Source organism: Megalobrama amblycephala, linkage group LG21, assembly GCF_018812025.1.
Source record: "Megalobrama amblycephala isolate DHTTF-2021 linkage group LG21, ASM1881202v1, whole genome shotgun sequence".
Taxonomy (NCBI): domain Eukaryota; kingdom Metazoa; phylum Chordata; class Actinopteri; order Cypriniformes; family Xenocyprididae; genus Megalobrama; species Megalobrama amblycephala.
Window position 1 is genome coordinate 1,512,075 of NC_063064.1, and position 18,482 is coordinate 1,530,556.

General features: G+C 35.9%; 1 protein-coding gene and 16 non-coding genes across 20 annotated transcripts in view; 15 read left to right on the top strand and 2 right to left on the bottom strand.

Moving 5' to 3' along the window:
- Positions 1-4: 4 nt before the first annotated feature.
- trnac-gca lies at positions 5-76 on the top strand. Its single transcript has one exon. It is a non-coding gene; the product is annotated as a tRNA-Cys (tRNA).
- Positions 77-230: 154 nt separating this feature from the next.
- Positions 231-302, top strand: trnac-gca. Its single transcript has one exon. It is a non-coding gene; the product is annotated as a tRNA-Cys (tRNA).
- Positions 303-594: 292 nt separating this feature from the next.
- trnac-gca lies at positions 595-666 on the top strand. Its single transcript has one exon. It is a non-coding gene; the product is annotated as a tRNA-Cys (tRNA).
- A 149-nt stretch (positions 667-815) lies between these two features.
- On the top strand, positions 816-887 carry trnac-gca. The gene has a single exon. It is a non-coding gene; the product is annotated as a tRNA-Cys (tRNA).
- Positions 888-1,037: 150 nt separating this feature from the next.
- On the top strand, positions 1,038-1,109 carry trnac-gca. Its single transcript has one exon. It is a non-coding gene; the product is annotated as a tRNA-Cys (tRNA).
- Positions 1,110-1,371: 262 nt separating this feature from the next.
- Positions 1,372-1,443, top strand: trnac-gca. Its single transcript has one exon. It is a non-coding gene; the product is annotated as a tRNA-Cys (tRNA).
- Positions 1,444-1,688: 245 nt separating this feature from the next.
- trnac-gca lies at positions 1,689-1,760 on the top strand. Its single transcript has one exon. It is a non-coding gene; the product is annotated as a tRNA-Cys (tRNA).
- A 151-nt stretch (positions 1,761-1,911) lies between these two features.
- trnac-gca lies at positions 1,912-1,983 on the top strand. The gene has a single exon. It is a non-coding gene; the product is annotated as a tRNA-Cys (tRNA).
- A 150-nt stretch (positions 1,984-2,133) lies between these two features.
- trnac-gca lies at positions 2,134-2,205 on the top strand. The gene has a single exon. It is a non-coding gene; the product is annotated as a tRNA-Cys (tRNA).
- Positions 2,206-3,092: 887 nt separating this feature from the next.
- Positions 3,093-3,164, top strand: trnac-gca. The gene has a single exon. It is a non-coding gene; the product is annotated as a tRNA-Cys (tRNA).
- A 323-nt stretch (positions 3,165-3,487) lies between these two features.
- On the bottom strand, positions 3,488-3,559 carry trnaq-uug. Its single transcript has one exon. It is a non-coding gene; the product is annotated as a tRNA-Gln (tRNA).
- A 186-nt stretch (positions 3,560-3,745) lies between these two features.
- trnac-gca lies at positions 3,746-3,817 on the top strand. Its single transcript has one exon. It is a non-coding gene; the product is annotated as a tRNA-Cys (tRNA).
- Positions 3,818-4,060: 243 nt separating this feature from the next.
- On the top strand, positions 4,061-4,132 carry trnac-gca. The gene has a single exon. It is a non-coding gene; the product is annotated as a tRNA-Cys (tRNA).
- Positions 4,133-4,423: 291 nt separating this feature from the next.
- Positions 4,424-4,495, top strand: trnac-gca. The gene has a single exon. It is a non-coding gene; the product is annotated as a tRNA-Cys (tRNA).
- Positions 4,496-4,964: 469 nt separating this feature from the next.
- On the bottom strand, positions 4,965-5,036 carry trnaq-uug. Its single transcript has one exon. It is a non-coding gene; the product is annotated as a tRNA-Gln (tRNA).
- Positions 5,037-5,222: 186 nt separating this feature from the next.
- trnac-gca lies at positions 5,223-5,294 on the top strand. Its single transcript has one exon. It is a non-coding gene; the product is annotated as a tRNA-Cys (tRNA).
- A 5,868-nt stretch (positions 5,295-11,162) lies between these two features.
- The window catches only part of sp1 (sp1 transcription factor), a 28,125-nt gene continuing 20,805 nt past the window's right edge, over positions 11,163-18,482 (top strand). The window contains exons 1-3 of one of the 4 annotated variants that reach the window (XM_048172311.1): positions 11,163-11,317; positions 11,882-11,961; positions 15,923-15,967. In XM_048172311.1, the coding sequence (XP_048028268.1) occupies positions 11,266-11,317; positions 11,882-11,961; positions 15,923-15,967 (177 nt within the window). In that variant the 5' untranslated portion in view covers positions 11,163-11,265. The remainder of the gene's footprint in view (positions 11,318-11,881; positions 11,962-15,922; positions 15,968-18,482) is intronic. The other 3 variants (XM_048172313.1, XM_048172312.1, XM_048172314.1) reach the window with 3 other exon arrangements.

The following is an 18,482-nucleotide window of genomic DNA, read 5'->3' on the forward strand; positions in this document are numbered from 1 at the left end:
GTAAGGGGGTATAGCTCAGCGGTAGAGCATTTGACTGCAGATCAAGAGGTCCCCGGTTCAAATCCGGGTGCCCCCTCAGCCTTGACCAAATACTGATGTGGTCTTATGGCCTAAGTTGGTAGGTTATGCCAACCCAAACACTTTTTTGTTGTGTTACATTGTACTTATCTATTCAAGGAAATTGCATGTTTTTTTTGTTTTTTTTTTTAAAGGAAAAAGCGTACCTGTAAGGGGGTATAGCTCAGTGGTAGAGCACTTGACTGCAGATCAAGAGGTCCCCGGTTCAAATTCGGGTGCCCCCTTAGCTGTAAACAAATACTGCTATGTTCTTATAAACTAATTTGGTAGGTTATATCAACCCAAACACTTCTTTGTTGTATTAAATTGTTCTTATCTATTCAAGGAAATTGCTTGTGTTTTTTTATTTTTTAAAGGGTGCCCCCTTAGCTGTAAACAAATACTGCTATGTTCTTATAAACTAATTTGGTAGGTTACATCAACCCAAACACTTCTTTGTTGTATTAAATTTTTCTTATCTATTCAAGGAGATTGCTTGTGTTTTTTATTTTTTTAAAGAAAGACTCATTACTCTAAGGGGGTATAGCTCAGTGGTAGAGCATTTGACTGCAGATCAAGAGGTCCCCGGTTCAAATCCGGGTGCCCCCTTAGCTTTGACCAAATACTAAAGTGTTTTTAGGAACTACTTTGGAAGGTTACATCAAGTCAAACACTTCTTTGTTGTGTTACATTGTACTCATCTATACAAGGAAATTGCTTGGGTTTTTTATTTTCTTAAAGGAAAACCATCATCATGTGGGGGTATAGCTCAGTGGTAGAGCATTTGACTGCAGATCAAGAGGTCCCCGGTTCAAATCCGGGTACCCCCTTATCTTTGACCAAAATACTAAAGTGTTTTTAGGAACTACTTTGGAAGGTTACATCAAGTCAAACACTTCTTTGTTGTGTTACATTGTACTCATCTATACAAGGAAATTGCTTGGGTTTTTTAATTTCTTAAAGGAAAACCATCATCATGTGGGGGTATAGCTCAGTGGTAGAGCATTTGACTGCAGATCAAGAGGTCCCCGGTTCAAATCCGGGTGCCCCCTTATTTTTGACCAAAATACTAAAGTGTTTTTAGGAACTACTTTGGAAGGTTACATCAAGTCAAACACTTCTTTGTTGTGTTACATTGTACTTATGTATTCAAGGAAATTGTTTGAATTCGTTGTGTGTGTTAACCATTACACCATAGAACCTTGGCACAGGCTGCTTTTGCTTGGCAAGTCACGAAAAGCCAGTGAAAGTTTTGCTTTTTACGCCAATTTTTCCCCGACGAGTTTGAGACTGCCAAAAAAACCATCACCGTAAGGGGGTATAGCTCAGTGGTAGAGCATTTGACTGCAGATCAAGAGGTCCCTGGTTCAAATCCGGGTGCCCCCTCATCCTTGACCAAATACTGATGTGTTCTTAGGAACTAATTTGGTAGGTTATGTTAACCCAAACACTTCTTTGTTGTGTTACATTGTACTTATCTATTCTTTGACCAAATACTAAAGTGTTTTTAGGAACTACTTTGGAAGGTTACATCAAGTCAAACACTTCTTTGTTGTGTTACATTGTACTTATCTATTCAAGGAAATTGCTTCGTTTTTTTTAATATTTTAAAGGAAAAAGCATCACCGTGCGGGGGTATAGCTCAGTGGTAGAGCATTTGACTGCAGTTCAAGAGGTCCCCGGTTCAAATCCGGGTGCCCCCTTAGCTTTGACCAAATACTAAAGTGTTTTTAGGAACTACTTTGGAAGGTTACATCAAGTCAAACACTTCTTTGTTGTATTAAATTTTTCTTATCTATTCAAGGAAATTGCATGTTTTTTTGTTTTTTTTTAAAGGAAAAAGCATACCTGTAAGGGGGTATAGCTCAGTGGTAGAGCATTTGACTGCAGATCAAGAGGTCCCCGGTTCATATCCGGGTGCCCCATTAGCTTTGACCAAATGCTAAAGTGTTTTTAGGAACTACTTTGGAAGGTTACATCAAGTCAAACACTTCTTTGTTGTGTTACATTGTACTTATCTATACAAGGAAATTGCTTGGGTTTTTTATTTTTTTTAAGGAAAAACCATCACCGTAAGGGGGTATATCTCAGTGGTAGAGCATTTGACTGCAGTTCAAGAGGTCCCCAGTTCAAATCCGGGTGCCCCCTTAGCTTGAAGAATTGTGGCGAAAAAAGAAAAAATTGTGTTGGATGTTTGGAATGTGTTTAAAAGGAAAACAGAGGTATATATAGAAAGACTGTATGTGTATTTTAAATGTGAAAATATGTTGGATGTCTTTTATCATGTTTTTACCCCTCAAGTTTGTTTTGTTTTAAAAGAATTAATGTGGAAGCTGCCAGGAAGTGAAGGAGAATATTGAATTATTTATGTAAAGGTATGATGTAAGGTGGTGTATGTAAAGGTGATTGTATAAGAATAACTGTAATTTTTATTGTTTTATTTATTGTATTGTATTTTATTGATCTGATCTCCCTCCAAGACCGACAACTTTTGTAAGAAAATGTTTGATGTATGATATGTGATGTAAAGGAGATATGTGATATAAAGGTGATATGTGTTGTAAAGGAGAAATGTGATGTAAAGGAGAAATGTAATGTAAAGGAGAAATGTAATGTAAAGGAGATTTGTGATGTAAAGGAGAAATGTAATGTAAAGGAGAAATATAATGTAAAGGAGATTTGTGATGTAAAGGAGAAATGTAATGTATAGGAGAACTGTGATGTAAAGGAGAAATGTGATGTAAAGGTGATTGTGTAAGAAAAACTGTCATTTTTATTGTATTATTTATTGTATTGTATTTTATTGATTAAAATTTCTTAATAAAAAAAAAAAGAGCATTTGACTGCAGATCAAGAGGTCCCCGTTTCAAATCCGGGTGCCCCCTTATCTTTGACCAAAATACTAAAGTGTTTTTAGGAACTACTTTGGAAGGTTACATCAAGTCAAACACTTCTTTGTTGTGTTACATTGTACTTATCTATACAAGGAAATTGCTTGGGTTTTTTATTTTCTTAAAGGAAAACCATCATCATGTGGGGGTATAGCTCAGTGGTAGAGCATTTGACTGCAGATCAAGAGGTCCCCGGTTCAAATCCGGGTGCCCCCTTATCTTTGACCAAAATACTAAAGTGTTTTTAGGAACTACTTTGGAAGGTTACATCAAGTCAAACACTTCTTTGTTGTGTTACATTGTACTTATGTATTCAAGGAAATTGTTTGAATTCGTTGTGTGTGTTAACCATTACACCATAGAACCTTGGCACAGGCTGCTTTTGCTTGGCAAGTCACGAAAAGCCAGTGAAAGTTTTGCTTTTTAAGCCAATTTTTCCCCGACGAGTTTGAGACTGCCAATTTCACCGCCACTTTACAGGTACATCAGGAGTTGCGCAACACCTTTGTTTTCTCCCCCTGCCGCAAAAAGCTACAAAAAGGTTCCACCGAGATTTGAACTCGGATCACTGGATTCAAAGTCCAGAGTGCTAACCATTACACCATGGAACCACCGATCCCTGAGAGTTGGCCATCTGAGAGGCAGGTAGCGATGTGTTTAGGTGGAGGCATTTGGTCATTGGAGGCCCTCGACCAAAAGCACACGGTCCGGTGCACATTCGAGACTTCTTTGTGTTGTTACATTGTACTTATGTATTCTAGGTTTTTTATTTTTTTAAGGAAAAACCATCACCGTAAGGGGGTATAGCTCAGTGGTAGAGCATTTGACTGCAGATCAAGAGGTCCCTGGTTCAAATCCGGGTGCCCCCTCATCCTTGACCAAATACTGATGTGTTCTTAGGAACTAATTTGGTAGGTTATGTTAACCCAAACACTTCTTTGTTGTGTTACATTGTACTTATCTATTCTTTGACCAAATACTAAAGTGTTTTTAGGAACTACTTTGGAAGGTTACATCAAGTCAAACACTTCTTTGTTGTGTTACATTGTACTTATCTATTCAAGGAAATTGCTTGCGTTTTTTATTTTCTTAAAGGAAACCCATCACCGTGTGGGGGTATAGCTCAGTGGTAGAGCATTTGACTGCAGATCAAGAGGTCCCCGGTTCAAATCCGGGTGCCCCCTTAGCTGTAAACAAATACTGCTATGTTCTTATAAACTAATTTGGTAGGTTATATCAACCCAAACACTTCTTTGTTGTATTAAATTGTTCTTATCTATTCAAGGAAATTGCTTGTGTTTTTTTATTTTTTAAAGGGTGCCCCCTTAGCTGTAAAGAAATACTGCTATGTTCTTATAAACTAATTTGGTAGGTTACATCAACCCAAACACTTCTTTGTTGTATTAAATTTTTCTTATCTATTCAAGGAGATTGCTTGTGTTTTTTATTTTTTAAAGAAAGGTTCATTACTCTAAGGGGGTATAGCTCAGTGGTAGAGCATTTGACTGCAGATCAAGAGGTCCCCGGTTCAAATCCGGGTGCCCCCTTAGCTTTGACCAAATACTAAAGTGTTTTTAGGAACTACTTTGGAAGGTTACATCAAGTCAAACACTTCTTTGTTGTGTTACATTGTACTTATCTATACAAGGAAATTGCTTGGGTTTTTTATTCAAGGAAATTGTTTGAGTGGTAGAGCATTCGCAGATCAAGAGGTCCCTGTTCAAATCCGTGCCCCCTTATCTTTGACCAAAATTAAAATGTTTTTAGGAACCTTTGGATTACACAAGTCAAACACTTCTTTGTTGTGTTACATTGAATGTATTCAAGGAAATTGTTTGAATTCTTGGCACAGGCTGCTTTTGCTTGGCAAGTCACGAAAAGCCAGTGAAAGTTTTGCTTTTTAAGCCAATTTTTCCCCGACAAGTTTGAGACTGCCAATTTCACCGCCACTTTACAGGTACATCAGGAGTTGCGCAACACCTTTGTTTTCTCCCCCTGCCGCAAAAAGCTACAAAAAGGTTCCACCGAGATTTGAACTCGGATCACTGGATTCAAAGTCCAGAGTGCTAACCATTACACCATGGAACCACCGATCCCTGAGAGTTGGCAATCTGAGAGGCAGGTAGCGATGTGTTTAGGTGGAGGCATTTGGTCATTGGAGGCCCTCGACCAAAAGCACACGGTCCGGTGCACATTCGAGACTTCTTTGTGTTGTTACATTGTACTTATGTATTCTAGGTTTTTTATTTTTTTAAGGAAAAACCATCACCGTAAGGGGGTATAGCTCAGTGGTAGAGCATTTGACTGCAGATCAAGAGGTCCCTGGTTCAAATCCGGGTGCCCCCTCATCCTTGACCAAATACTGATGTGTTCTTAGGAACTAATTTGGTAGGTTATGTTAACCCAAACACTTCTTTGTTGTGTTACATTGTACTTATCTATTCAAGGAAATTACTTGGGTTTTTCATTTTTTTCAGTTTTTCAGAGGTAAAACGTTTGACTGCAGATCAAGAGGTCCCCACAGAGAATTAAGTCGTGAAGAGCCAGTGAAGGCATTGCTTTTTAAGCTCGAGTTTGAGACTGCCAATTTCACCGCCACTTTACAGGTACATAAGGAGTTGCGCAACACCTTTGTTTTTCTCCCCTTTCTGGGTTCTTCCATTTGGCGCGAGCAAATTGTAATGTGTACTTAGGAACTCTTTTTCTAATTTCCATCAAGCCAAACGCTTCTTAGTTTTGTTACATTCTGCAGTTCTATTTAAGGAAATAACTTTTATTATTTTTTTAAATAAAATGTTTTAAGGTGTATTTAACAGTCAGTGTAGGTAGGGTTATAGCTCAGTGGTAGATCATCTGACTGCAAATAAAAAGGTTCCTCAAATGCTTTCCGGTTGAGCACTGAATTCTTGTATTGTGTTAGGTACTGAGAAATTATCTATGTCTGCTGAAAGCAATGTCCAAGCTTAACACTTGACACATTTAGTCAAAGATATTTGCAGCTCAGTGATTTTATTAGGCAAAAAGACTACTTCATATACTGATGCTGGCATTTCTGAAATTGAGACAATATTACTAGATGACGAAAAAAGAAAAACGAAGCCTACATAAGTATCTGTATTACCCCCTGTTATATTTTTTACTTCTTAAGTTGGCTTGAAAAAGCCAACTTTCTGATCTGCTATATAAACTTATTATTATTCTTCTGACCAAAAATTTGAACACTATCTCCTCCTAGAGCAGGGGTCAGCAAACCAAAATGTTCAAAGAGCCATATTGGACCAAAAAAACAAAAAACAAATCTGTCTGGAGCCGCAAAAAATTAAAAGCCTTATATGAAGGCAACACAGGCTGTAAGTGTATATTAGCTATATTAGCCTACTATCAAAATGACTAAGTAGGCTACAAATACATAATGAGGTATTCCCGAGGTACATATTTAAAAACTGCCGAAAGCTACATAAAAAAAGAAGCAAATGGATCGGTGCAATTCACAGAAACAGCTGGACTCCAGGCAGAGAAACATGGATTTGCAGTTATCATTTTGTGTCAAATTGTTGGATTTTGAGGTAAAATCATTCCATATATATTGTATTGTTATATATTATGTTGACAAATCATCAATTAAATATTTTCCATCTTATATTCTGCATAATTGTGTGTTTTAAAATAAACACTGACAAAAACTATACTATAAAACTGTAGTGATTTTTACTTTGTCCATCCAAGGACGCGAAGTAAAATAGGGATTGGTACTCACCTCACCGCTGACGTTGTGATTTTAGGATCACTCGTCACTTAAGGTGTGATTATGAGTACATCAGATGACCACTTCCCCCTCTTTCCCTAGTTCAGGGCACCAGTCAAGGTCTGTTACCTTGGCAGTATGAGAACACTCCCAACAGGGGCTTTCATTCATTTAGAATTAATGTAAAGTGGTCAGCTGATTTATCTGAAAGATTGGTGATATTGCTAACTTGTAGAACCTCTTTTGTATTATCAGCACAAGGAAGACACAAGTGTAATAAAATAAATTTTATTAACAAAAAGATAAACAAGAATAACTAACACAACTACTAAATGAATATTATGAATGATAAAGGAATAAAGTGCGTAAGATACATAGAATACAAGTGATTAAGTTGGGTGTGGCTATGGAAGAGTTACGCTATCTTATGGAAAGATAAACTGTTTCTCTGAAAATAATAAGCATTATGCACCTTATAAAAACCTTATTATGCACCAAACAAATAAACGAAAGATTATTTGTTATTAACTAACATCAGCTATATTACATCTAATGGAAATTAGGAAATTATATATTGATAATATACAACAATGCCAAGGTCTCTGGAAAGAGGTTTGGTTAAGTGATATTTACGTTCCACTTGGTCGAGTCCGATGACGGTGACATCTTCCACTGGTTGTGCTAGGTGACAGTGCAGTGGGGAGAGGAGCCAGAATCTGTTTCAACAGTCTTGAACACAAAGCTCTGTGAGATGCTGATCTCCTGGAGCACCAAAGGGTCCTAAAATCTGGAACACGCAGATGAGGCCCTGGTGTAGGTGCAGAAGGTCCTTAACAATCTGGAACACGCAGACGAAGGTACCTTGGAGTGAAGGTTTGCTCTCCTGAGCTTAACCTTGTTGCAGATGTCGTCACTGTCTCACTGGACGGAAACTCTGAACGTAGTGTTTGTTGATGTCTCTTTCCTCACAAGCTGGAGGCTTAGAACGTAGTCGTCTCTGTTGCTGCCTCACAAGCTGTAGACTCAGATCATGGGATCTGTTGTTGTCTCTCTGGATGGACCAGAGGCTCAGAACTGTGTTGTATCTGCTCTGTCTTTCCCCTTTGACGGGCAGACTCAGAACAATATCTGTTAATGTCTCACTCTTTACAGAGTTGAGACCCAGAACCGTGTACCTGTTGTGTCTCAGCTTCGCAAGTCGGGACTCAGAACGGTGTATCTGTTGTGTCTTTCCCCTTTGACGGGCAGACTCAGAACAAGGAGTGTCTGTAGAAAGGGTACCTTTATCCCTTTCCGATGAGGAGGAGATTGCATTTTGGCGCTTCTCCATTCGAGTGCTGTGACTGGCTGCTGGCATCAGAGAGTGACCCATCCTTCTTTCTCCTGTGGAACTCATTTGCATTAAGCACAAAGTTGGAAGTCTTTACAGTGTCTTTAAAGTTTACCAACGCATTTCTCACTTTCCAAACCACCACCAGAATACCTTTGGCAATATTCTAAACAAATAGAGACTAAACATGATGGAAAAAGATTGAACTGTCATTCAATTGTACATTAACATCTGAATTTGCATCAGAGGATGCACTACAAATAGCTGTCGCTGAGAATACTTATTTCTGTGAATAAGTATGAAATGGATGTGTAGTTTGCATCAGTTCTAAGGTTTTCAAACATAGTTTTGAATGGATTCGGATGGATCTTTGTGATCTCTCTTTGTTTCACCCATTGCTGCTAAGGTCCCAAGGAATTTTTATGGCAGTCTCTGGCCAACCTTAGGAAGTAGTGTCTAGATGGGTGAAGGGCAGTAACTGCCTGTGGACCAATGAGAAGTCTTGTCCTTCCCAGGCTTGGTACAAGAGGTCTTCTTCTTACCCTCTAAGAGAGGTCTGGATGTTGTCCTTACATCTTTATCTGATGCCGTTGGACAGTTTGTTTGTGTTAGGCCACCAAGATCCAATCAAACTGTAGCAAACCTTTGTCCACTGTTATGGACAGAGAGGGACCCGGCCGTAAACTGGGCCCTAGAATGTGCTGTTCACTACAAAACTATATGTTTTAGGGCTGGACAATATGACGATATATATATATATATATATATATATATATATATATATATATATATATATATATAACATTGATATAAGTGATTACGCGGATTTAAACCTACCTATATTGTAGTTATATAAAATATTCACAGGCAGATTTGCTTTATGTATTTCCCCGGCATCAAATCAGGCACATATAAATGTCAGGAAACACGACTCCTATCTACATGTCAATATCCATGGATTAGGTTTATTTGACAAGTTGTAAGAAACACTTTCGAGTCCAACCTTTAGTTTAATTTGTTTGTTTTACTCGCGTTTTCGCAGTTTCCCCCATTAAATCCAGTCATGCAACAGGTTCTTTTGCCACTCAGTCCAGCTGAGGGAGCGTGCTTTCGGCGGGAAAAATCTTCATACATTTTTGAAAAAGCTCCAGGGAGCCACTAGGGGGGCGCTAAAGAGCCGCGGGTTGCCGACCTCTGTCCTAGAGCTTTAAAGCTACAACCACCAAACTCGGTTCAGACCTTCAGAATGTTCTGACTCGGGTTGCTGTATTTTTTCAAACTGATCTGACTTACAGTTTTCCTAAAAATGCTGATCAAAACTTGGAAAAACCAAGCCATCAACCTCCAGCTGTCACAAATTCAAATCTAAACACACTGAAGCTCATTACACTCAATGAAGCTGCTATTCTATGTTCTATTACTAAGCCATTCAAACTCATTCAAACGCATAAACTAACTAAAGGTGTGCACACACTTAACGATTGTAAGGGCGATTATGAATGTATTGATACTTATGACTGATTGCGCTCAAACACGTCCAGTCAGAGACAGTTGCGTTCAGTCTGCAATTACAGCCGGTGTTCAAATTCCATGTGTAAGTATTTAAATCTGCTTCAGTCGCAGGAAACAATCGCTGTATGTTGAGTACAGTCTTAGAATGTTTTAGCTAGTCGTTAAATGTGTGCCCGGCTTAACTATCTAGCCATCAACCTCCAGTTGTCACAAATTCACATCTAAACACACTGAAGCCCATTAGACTCAATGAAGCTGCAATTCTATGTACTATTACTAAACCATTCACACTCATAAACTAACTATCTATCTAACTTTCTAACTAACTATCTATCTAACTTACTAACTATCTAACTTAATAACTATCTAACTATCTATCTAACTCACTTACTAACTAACTTACTATCTATCTAACTTACTATCTAACTTATTATCTAACTATCTAACTTAATATCAAACTTAATATCTAACTATTTATCTAACTTACTATCTATCTAACTAACTAACTATCTTACTACTATCTAACTAACTCACAATCTATTTAACTTACTATCTAACTTACTATCTATCTAACTTGTTATCTAAGTATCTTACTACTATCTAACTATCTATCTAACTTACTAACTAACTATCTATCTAACTTGTTATCTAAGTAACTATCTATCTAACTTAATATCTAACTATTTATCCAACTTACTATCTATCTAACTTATTATCTAACTATCTTACTACTATCTATCTATCTAACTTACTATCTAACTAACTATCTATCTATCTAACTATTTATCTAACTTACAAACAATCTAACTATCTACCTTACTATCTATCTAACTTGTTATCTAAGTAACTATCTAACTTAATATCTAACTATTTATCCAACTTACTATCTATCTAACTTATTATCTAACTATCTTACTACTATCTAACTATCTAACTTACTATCTATCTATCTATCTAACTATTTATCTAACTTACAAACAATCTAACTATCTAACTTATTATCTGACTATCTATCTAACTATGGATCTAACTTACTAACTATCTATCTAACTAACTATCTATCTAACTTACTAACCATCTAACTATCTAACCAACTATATCTATCAACACACACTCACACACTCACTCTCACACACACACACACACACACACACACACACACACACACACACACACTATCTAGCTTTTAAACTACTAAACTAAAACTTAAACTATTTCAAACTGAAAAGCTTCAAACTTCAAGCTTTTAAAACTACTCCAAACTTTCTGGCTAGGCTTTTTTAAGCCAACTTAAAGTTTGTCTACGAACTTTACTCATCTAGTTGTAATTATTATTATTTTATTATCATTTATTTAAAAGTGAACTAATCCTTTAAAGGCGCAAAAACACATCACTACATTTTCATGACATTTTTGAACAAATTAATTTAACAGAAATATTAGCATATTTTGGTGTAAATAGCTTACATATTTTGAGATTTTTACTCTCAATTAAAACAAATAAAATAAAATGATCTGACTAACTTACTGTGGCGCCTCAAACATACTTGCACAGAAGCGAGATCTCTGACTGAAAGTGTCTCTGAACGTAAAAACGACAACGGTTAAAGAAAAGAATCCTATTGGCCGAGGAGAAGCCGATTCGTTTTTTGATTGGCCCATCGCCCCCGCCGCATTGACAGACTCCGTCCCTTCTGTTCATCAAGTTCGGTTGAGTTGTTTGAGAGTTCATGTCAGACTTAAAGAAGCGTGAAAAACTCGCGCCTTCACACATTATGAGCGGTGAGTTCACTTTATACTATCTGAGTGTGTTCATCAGCTTTAATCATCATGAAGGACAACTGTACTCGATGGATTTTAATGTGATATCTATGTTGTCAAACATCGAACATCGATTCGCCCAAAACACTAAATCATGTTGTTCGTTTAGTGCTTAAAGTGATCGTAAACAGAAATTGTCGCTAACATTAGCCATCTGAATGAGTTCGTCGTGAATTTAGGCGATTTTATGTTTTTCTAGTGTGAGTGACCGTAATCTTGAGCTTGTTTGCTAAGTTGTGGAAGTTAAGTTGATCATTACAGCGACCTACATTGAGTTATATAACACTAGCGATGATAAACAACGCTTATAAGATCACGAAAGAAAGCGATTATGATGATAATGATGACGACGATGAAGATTATGATTAAGCGAATGAGTATTAAAGTTGTTTCACTGAAGGAACATGGCCTCTGAACGCGTGTCAGCTCACTCTTTCATCTGATGATGGTCTGTGAACACACTAGATAAAGACACATGATGTTTTGAACAGTTTGCACTGAGTTTTTATGTTGACTGTGTGTCAGATCAACAGCAGAATCAAATGGCCGCGCTGGTGGAGAACGACACGAGCTTCATTCAGAAGAGAAACTCCAGCACGCCTCAAGTAAGTTTGTTCTTTGTTTATTTATAACAGTTCACTTTTGTCTGAGTGTTTGTCACTGTAATAAATGTGTCTGTCATGCGTATCATGCAGCTTCTGCTCTTTTTGAGTTTGGAGAAATGAAGGCAGGTCTGGTTTTGAAGTGACTTGTCTGCCACTTCCTGCTGCGAGCAGGTTCACGGTGAATTGTGGGAGGGAAATGGGTGGATCAGGAAGGAGAATCTACTTTTTTTTTTTTTTTTTAACTGTCACTGAAAATAAAACAAAAGCAATGCTTCTGCTGTGTGATTCGAGATGCGTTTCTTCAAAACGAAGTTGGTCGTAGAGACCCAGTGTTTCTACTTGAGACATGCATCCCAGAGCTGTTTTCATCAGTCACACTATATGAAAATATGTGAATGCAGATGTTTCTAGCTACTCACCAGAGCTCAGTTTTGTGCGTTGTTACACCCAGTGCTGTAGTCTAGTTTTTTGTAGTGAGTATACTGTGACTTTTCCCTCCCAGCCTCATACTTGTCCATCCCAGAGCGACACCCCATAAGCACCTCCACACTCACTCATGCATATGGTCAGGCTTGGGAGGGTTACATTAAAAATATATGGAGAGTTTGGTTCCAAAACGCAATAACTCCAGTTTGATTAATTTGAGTAAAAAGGTGTTTTCTTTACCAAGAAGGTGGCAAGATGAAAACCACTGTTTTCTGTTTCAAACTTTCACATAGCATCTTTTGGTTATAAAAACATTAAATCCAAATCTACATTTTGATTTTAAATAAAAAAAATTGATTATTTTTTTTCCCCCAAAATGCAATAAATCCATGAATTTTTTTTTTTTTTTTTTTTTCAAAATGCAATGAATCCATCAATATAAAAGTTATTTTTCAAATTGAAAATGCACAACAAAGTTGATTCACATATATGACAGCGTCTGAACTTTGCCAATACTTATATACAGGCATTTGACTAAAAATACATTCAGTCGTCGCTCCCAAAATGAATTCAACGGGTCATCTTGTTAATGTTATAAATTAATTATTTGTCATTACTGATTAAAGAGTATCTGGCGCCAGCGCACGGTTAAATAAACACATTTGCAGAGTATATTGGTATTAAAAACTGCTTTTAAAAACTGTCCATGATTCAGTTTTGAATAACACTACGGATATCGCATTTTGCGCAAAATTAATAAATGACTTTTCAATACCGGCCAGATACAATACTGATTTTGGCGGAAACTCAATTTTTAAAAATATGGCGTTTATTGCGTTTTTGAACCAAACCCTTCATATTCTGTTACAGTTACAAATTACTTCATAAAGTATTCAGTAACGTAATCCAAGTACCACAATATGAAAGTAATGTAATCTGATTACTTTTGGATTACTTCAAGGTTATATGTGTATATTTTTGGCACAGAATTATTGGCACCCTTCATAAATAAGATCAAAGATGACTCTAAAAATAAATCTGCATTGTTTATCCTTTTGATCTTTAATTTATAAAATTAGCAAAAATCTAACCTTTCATTGAAGGAAAAGAATTGAAAGTAGGGGGGAAAATAACATTATGAAATAAATCTCTTTAATCTGCTTCTTCTCTTCAGTTCAATCCACTCATTTTCTTTAGGGTTCAGGTCAGGGGACTGGGATGGCCTTGTCAGAAGCTTCATTTTGTGCTCAGTGACACATTTTTGTGTTGGTTTTGATGTTTGTTTTGGATCATTGTCCCGACGGATGATCCAACCACAGCCCATTATAAGATTTCTAGCAGAAGCGGTCAGGTTTTGATTTTTTTATCTGTTGGTATTTGATAGAATCCATGAAGCCATGTATCTGAACAAGATGTCCAGGACCTCCAGCACAAAAATAGGCCCACAACATTAAAGATCCAGCAGTATATTTAACCGTGGGCATGGGGCACTTTTTATCCATGTGTGCACCAAACCCATCTGGTGGGTTTGCTGCCAAGAAGCTCTTGTTTTAGTTTCATCTGACCATAGAAGCTCGTCCCGTTTGAAGTTCCAGTCGTGTCTGACAACTGAATATGCTGGAGATTGTTTCTGCATGAGAGCAGAGGATTTTTCTTGAAACCCTCCCAAACAACTTGTGGGGATGTAGGTGCTTTTGATAATTTTTTTTTAGGCTTTCTGAGATTCAAGACTCAACTAATCTCTGCAATTCTCCAGCTGTGATCCTTGGAGAGTCTTTGGCCACTCAAACATTCCTCCTCACCACACATTAGGATGATTTAGACACGCATCCTCTTCCAGGCAGATTTGTAACATTTTTAGTTGATTGGAACTTCTTAATTATTTCCCTGATAGTGGAAATGGGGATTTTCAATGCTTTAGGTATTTTCTTACAGCCACTTTCTATTTTGTGAAGCTCAACAATCTTTTGCTGCACATCAGAACTATATTCTTTGTTTTTTCTCATTGTGAAGAACGATTAAGGGAATTTGGCCTTTGTGTTTCCTCATGTTTATACTCCTGTGGAACAGGAAGTCATGGCTGGACAATTTCATGTTCATGATCACCCTGGTGAGCTAAAAAAATGTAAATATGAATGAGAATATACATCAGAGATATTTTACTCATAAAAAATTCTAGGGGTGCCAATAATTGTGGCCAACGTGTTTTGGAGAAAAACATTTATTTCATAATGTTATTTTCCCCCCACTTTCAATTCTTTTCCTTCAATGAAAGGTTAGATTTTTGCTAATTTTATGAATTAAAGGTCAAAAGGATAAACAATGCAGATTTATTTTTAGAGTCATCTTTGATCATATTTATGAAGGGTGCCAATAATTCTGGCCACAACTCTGTGTGTGTGTGTGTGTGTGTGTGTGTATATATATATATATATATATATATATATATATATATATATATATATATATATATATATATTAGGGCTGTCAAACGATTAATTGCACACAAAATAAAAGTTTGAGTTTGCCTAATATATGTGTGAGTACGGTGTATAATTATTATGTATATATATAAATACACACAAATTTATGTATATATTTAAGAGAAATTTATTTATGTACAAAATATTTTTATTTATATATAATACAAATGATATAAAATATAAATAAATACATATACTTCTCAAATATATACATAAATGTGTTTGTATTTATATATACATAATAATTATACACAGTACTCACACATATATTAGGCAAACTCAAACTTTTATTTTGTATGCGATTAATCACGATTAATCATTTGACAGCCCTAATAAATATATAAAGAAAGAAAGAAAGAAATTATGGGTAAAGTAACAACTTTAAGGGGTGGTCACACTGCACTTTTCGTTCCATTGACTTCCATTCAAATGCATGCAAATGCGTCAGACTGGAAACGCAAGCTCGTGCGAAAAAATTTCGCAGTTCACTGCGTTCCAGAGTTTGGTGAACTCTGACCTGCCAATTCGCATCACATGTAGACGTGCGACCAGTAGAAGATCGATTCGTCACAGCATGACCTCTTGGCTGAATTAAAAGAATTATATTTTTGCAGTAAAGTCGAGTATGTTCTATTTTTTACATTTTGAATGTATTACTTTAAGTTATATGTTGAATTCATGTTTATAAAAAAGACGCTGTAGACCGTGACGTCATATCACGACCGCATCCAAAGAAATTTCGCATTAAAATTTTTAAAAATCTGATAAATTATCTATTGCAATATTATTGTCGTTGTTGTTTATAGCTTATTGAACAAGCTCGGATAACACATTTCTGTTCATGTTTGTTCTGCTTTAATATATATATATAATATAATAATTTTTTTTTATGTACAGGGCTTGACATTAACTTTTTCTTTCACTGGCTACAATTTTGATGATTGGGAAATTACATTTTATATGATTAAAGTTGACTTTGGCATGCTAAAATTACTTGATTTTGAGTCATTTTACTTGATTTAGCTAGATTTAAAATGCTTTCAATCTTTCAGATGCAGATTGACAACCCTTATCAAAACTACATGGTATATCAGCTGGTATGTATAGGTGGGCAATATTGACCATAATATGAGAAATTTTACAATTTTATTTTTTTATAAAGTTATTTTTGTTAGGCTTTACAAAATGGAAAAAATGGCAAATTACCAATACAATAGTAAACAAACTTTTTTCCAGATACAGCAGGTTTGTTTAACATGTATACATTTATTTAACTGTTTGATTAACATTAATGACAGACAGGTAATTGGGCTGCTGAATGCATGGATATAATATACTGACACATATCCAGTTTTTACCCACCTGTTTACATCCACTTAATCCATAACCGACTGTATTCACGCGAGATACTCCACACGATTAACATTTTGACATCTGTGTGTGCGTGTATTTGACTATACAGGCGCAAGGAGAGCTGATCGGGCGCGCCACAGAGAGAGAGAGCGCTTCTGTTGTATCATTCAGCGCTATTCCGCCTATCCCGTCTTCACTAACTGCACGTTTATCGATAACGAATTGTGATTGGATTATATGTGTATATATATATAATATAATATATGTGTGTGTGTAAAGGGATGTTCAGACATCTAGTGGCTACAGTATGGTATTACAGATTTTTTTTTTTAGTCCTTTGATAAAGAAAGTGTTTTCGTAGTTGGAAGGCTGAGTTATTATGGCAAAATAATGATTTATTTAGTTTTAAACAAAACAATTGTAATCCTGATGGTATTCCCCCTTTTTTTCCGAAATGTAACACTAATCTGATTACTATGTTTTTTGACGTAACTCTTATCGAATTACAGTTACTGGATTTTTGTATCCTGATTACGTAACGCCGTTACATGTACTCTGTTACTCCCCAACCCTGCATATAGTATGCATTAGGGCTGGGTAAAAAATATAGATTTCTCGATTTTAATCAATTCTCATTTTTACGAACCGATATCGATTCTTAAATCCCAAGAATCGATTAGTCTGGTCTGTTTTCAGTTGATGAATGAGCAGAATATGTAGCGCCTCCCATCCAATAAATCACAATAATCTTTGTGCGTTGTTACTTTTGATATGAAACAAAGTCTCAGATTTCAAATGACGTCCATCTTATTATGAGATTCAAAAAATGAAATACCGTTTTGGCGCTGTTTAATGTGGCGTGACAGATCGCTTTAGCGCCTCAGTTAAAGAGAAGCATGTGATCATCCTCTCCTCTGCTTTAATACCAGTTACAGCGAAATAAACATGCATGAACATCTGAAGGTATGTTAAAATATACAGTACAATTTACTGAAATCCGTATCATGTCTCGTGTAATCGCTCAATCAGTGCTTCAACCTCGGAAAGACGTCAATAAGACAGCTTGTAAACAATGTCACGTAACGTCATAGTTACCTCAGAAAAACATATTCAGTGACCATAAACTCATTAATCAGATAGAAAGTGAACTCAAGAAAGCAACATTCTGATAAATATAGCAATGCACCGTTACATATTCATTATCATTTTTAATGTTCTTCAATATTTAATGCATGTTTGAATAAATCAGTTATGACAGCCACGATTTAAATGTTTCCAAAAAATGAATTGGAGTAGAAATATGATTGTAATTCTAAACAATAATAAAAAACATTGAGTGTAATTTAAGTGTTTGTTTATAAATAAGTTAATTTAACCTTCAATATTATTATAGTGGTACCAACTGACTCTCATGTGTAGTTTACAGCATTAGTTGAGAGATTTTTTTCCTCTAGAAAATTTGCCATGTGCTGTAATTGAAATACTACATCCAAAATAACCGATTATCGAAAGCCTGTGAATAGTAATCGAAACGAATCGGGAAAATTGTCAATATCCAGCCCTAGTATGCATCTGATCTAGGCTATATGTAATTGAGAGCATTCTGAAAGACTGTTTATGTGTGTTTTATCAACATGTCAATTTATTATAAGCAACAAAAGACTTTAACAGCCAATGACATTTACAGCTGAAGAGACTCTGGACTGATTTTCTACTGTTTAGTGTCAATCACCATCTAATTCAACTAGTTAAGGTAGCCTTAGATGTTATATGAATATGGTCCCTGGAGCACAGTTTTTTTCAGCTGGCAAGTTTCAATGCACATTTAAGAGTGGAAGTTGCAACTATTATTACTGTCTAAAAAAAATATTTGGTTAAAAACAACCCAAGTTGGGTTAAAAATGGACAAACCCAGCAATTGGGCTGTTTTAATCCAGTGATTGGGTTAAATGTTTGCCCAACCTGCTGGGTAGTTTTATTGAACTCAACTATTGTGTAAAAATTGCTGTATTGCTTGCTTAAAATGAACCCAAAATATTCTGGAAATTAACATTTATTAATATTAAATTTAAACAATAAAGTTAAACAAAAAACATTTATTAAATTGTTTATTAATAAATGTTCACCTTTTGATTATTGTTGCCTCTAGTAATTATGTGTCTGATTTTCAATTTCCAACCTATGGGTTCATTTTAAGCCAACCATATAGTCATTTTTAAACAATAGTTGAGTTAAATAAAACTACCCAGCAGGTTAGAC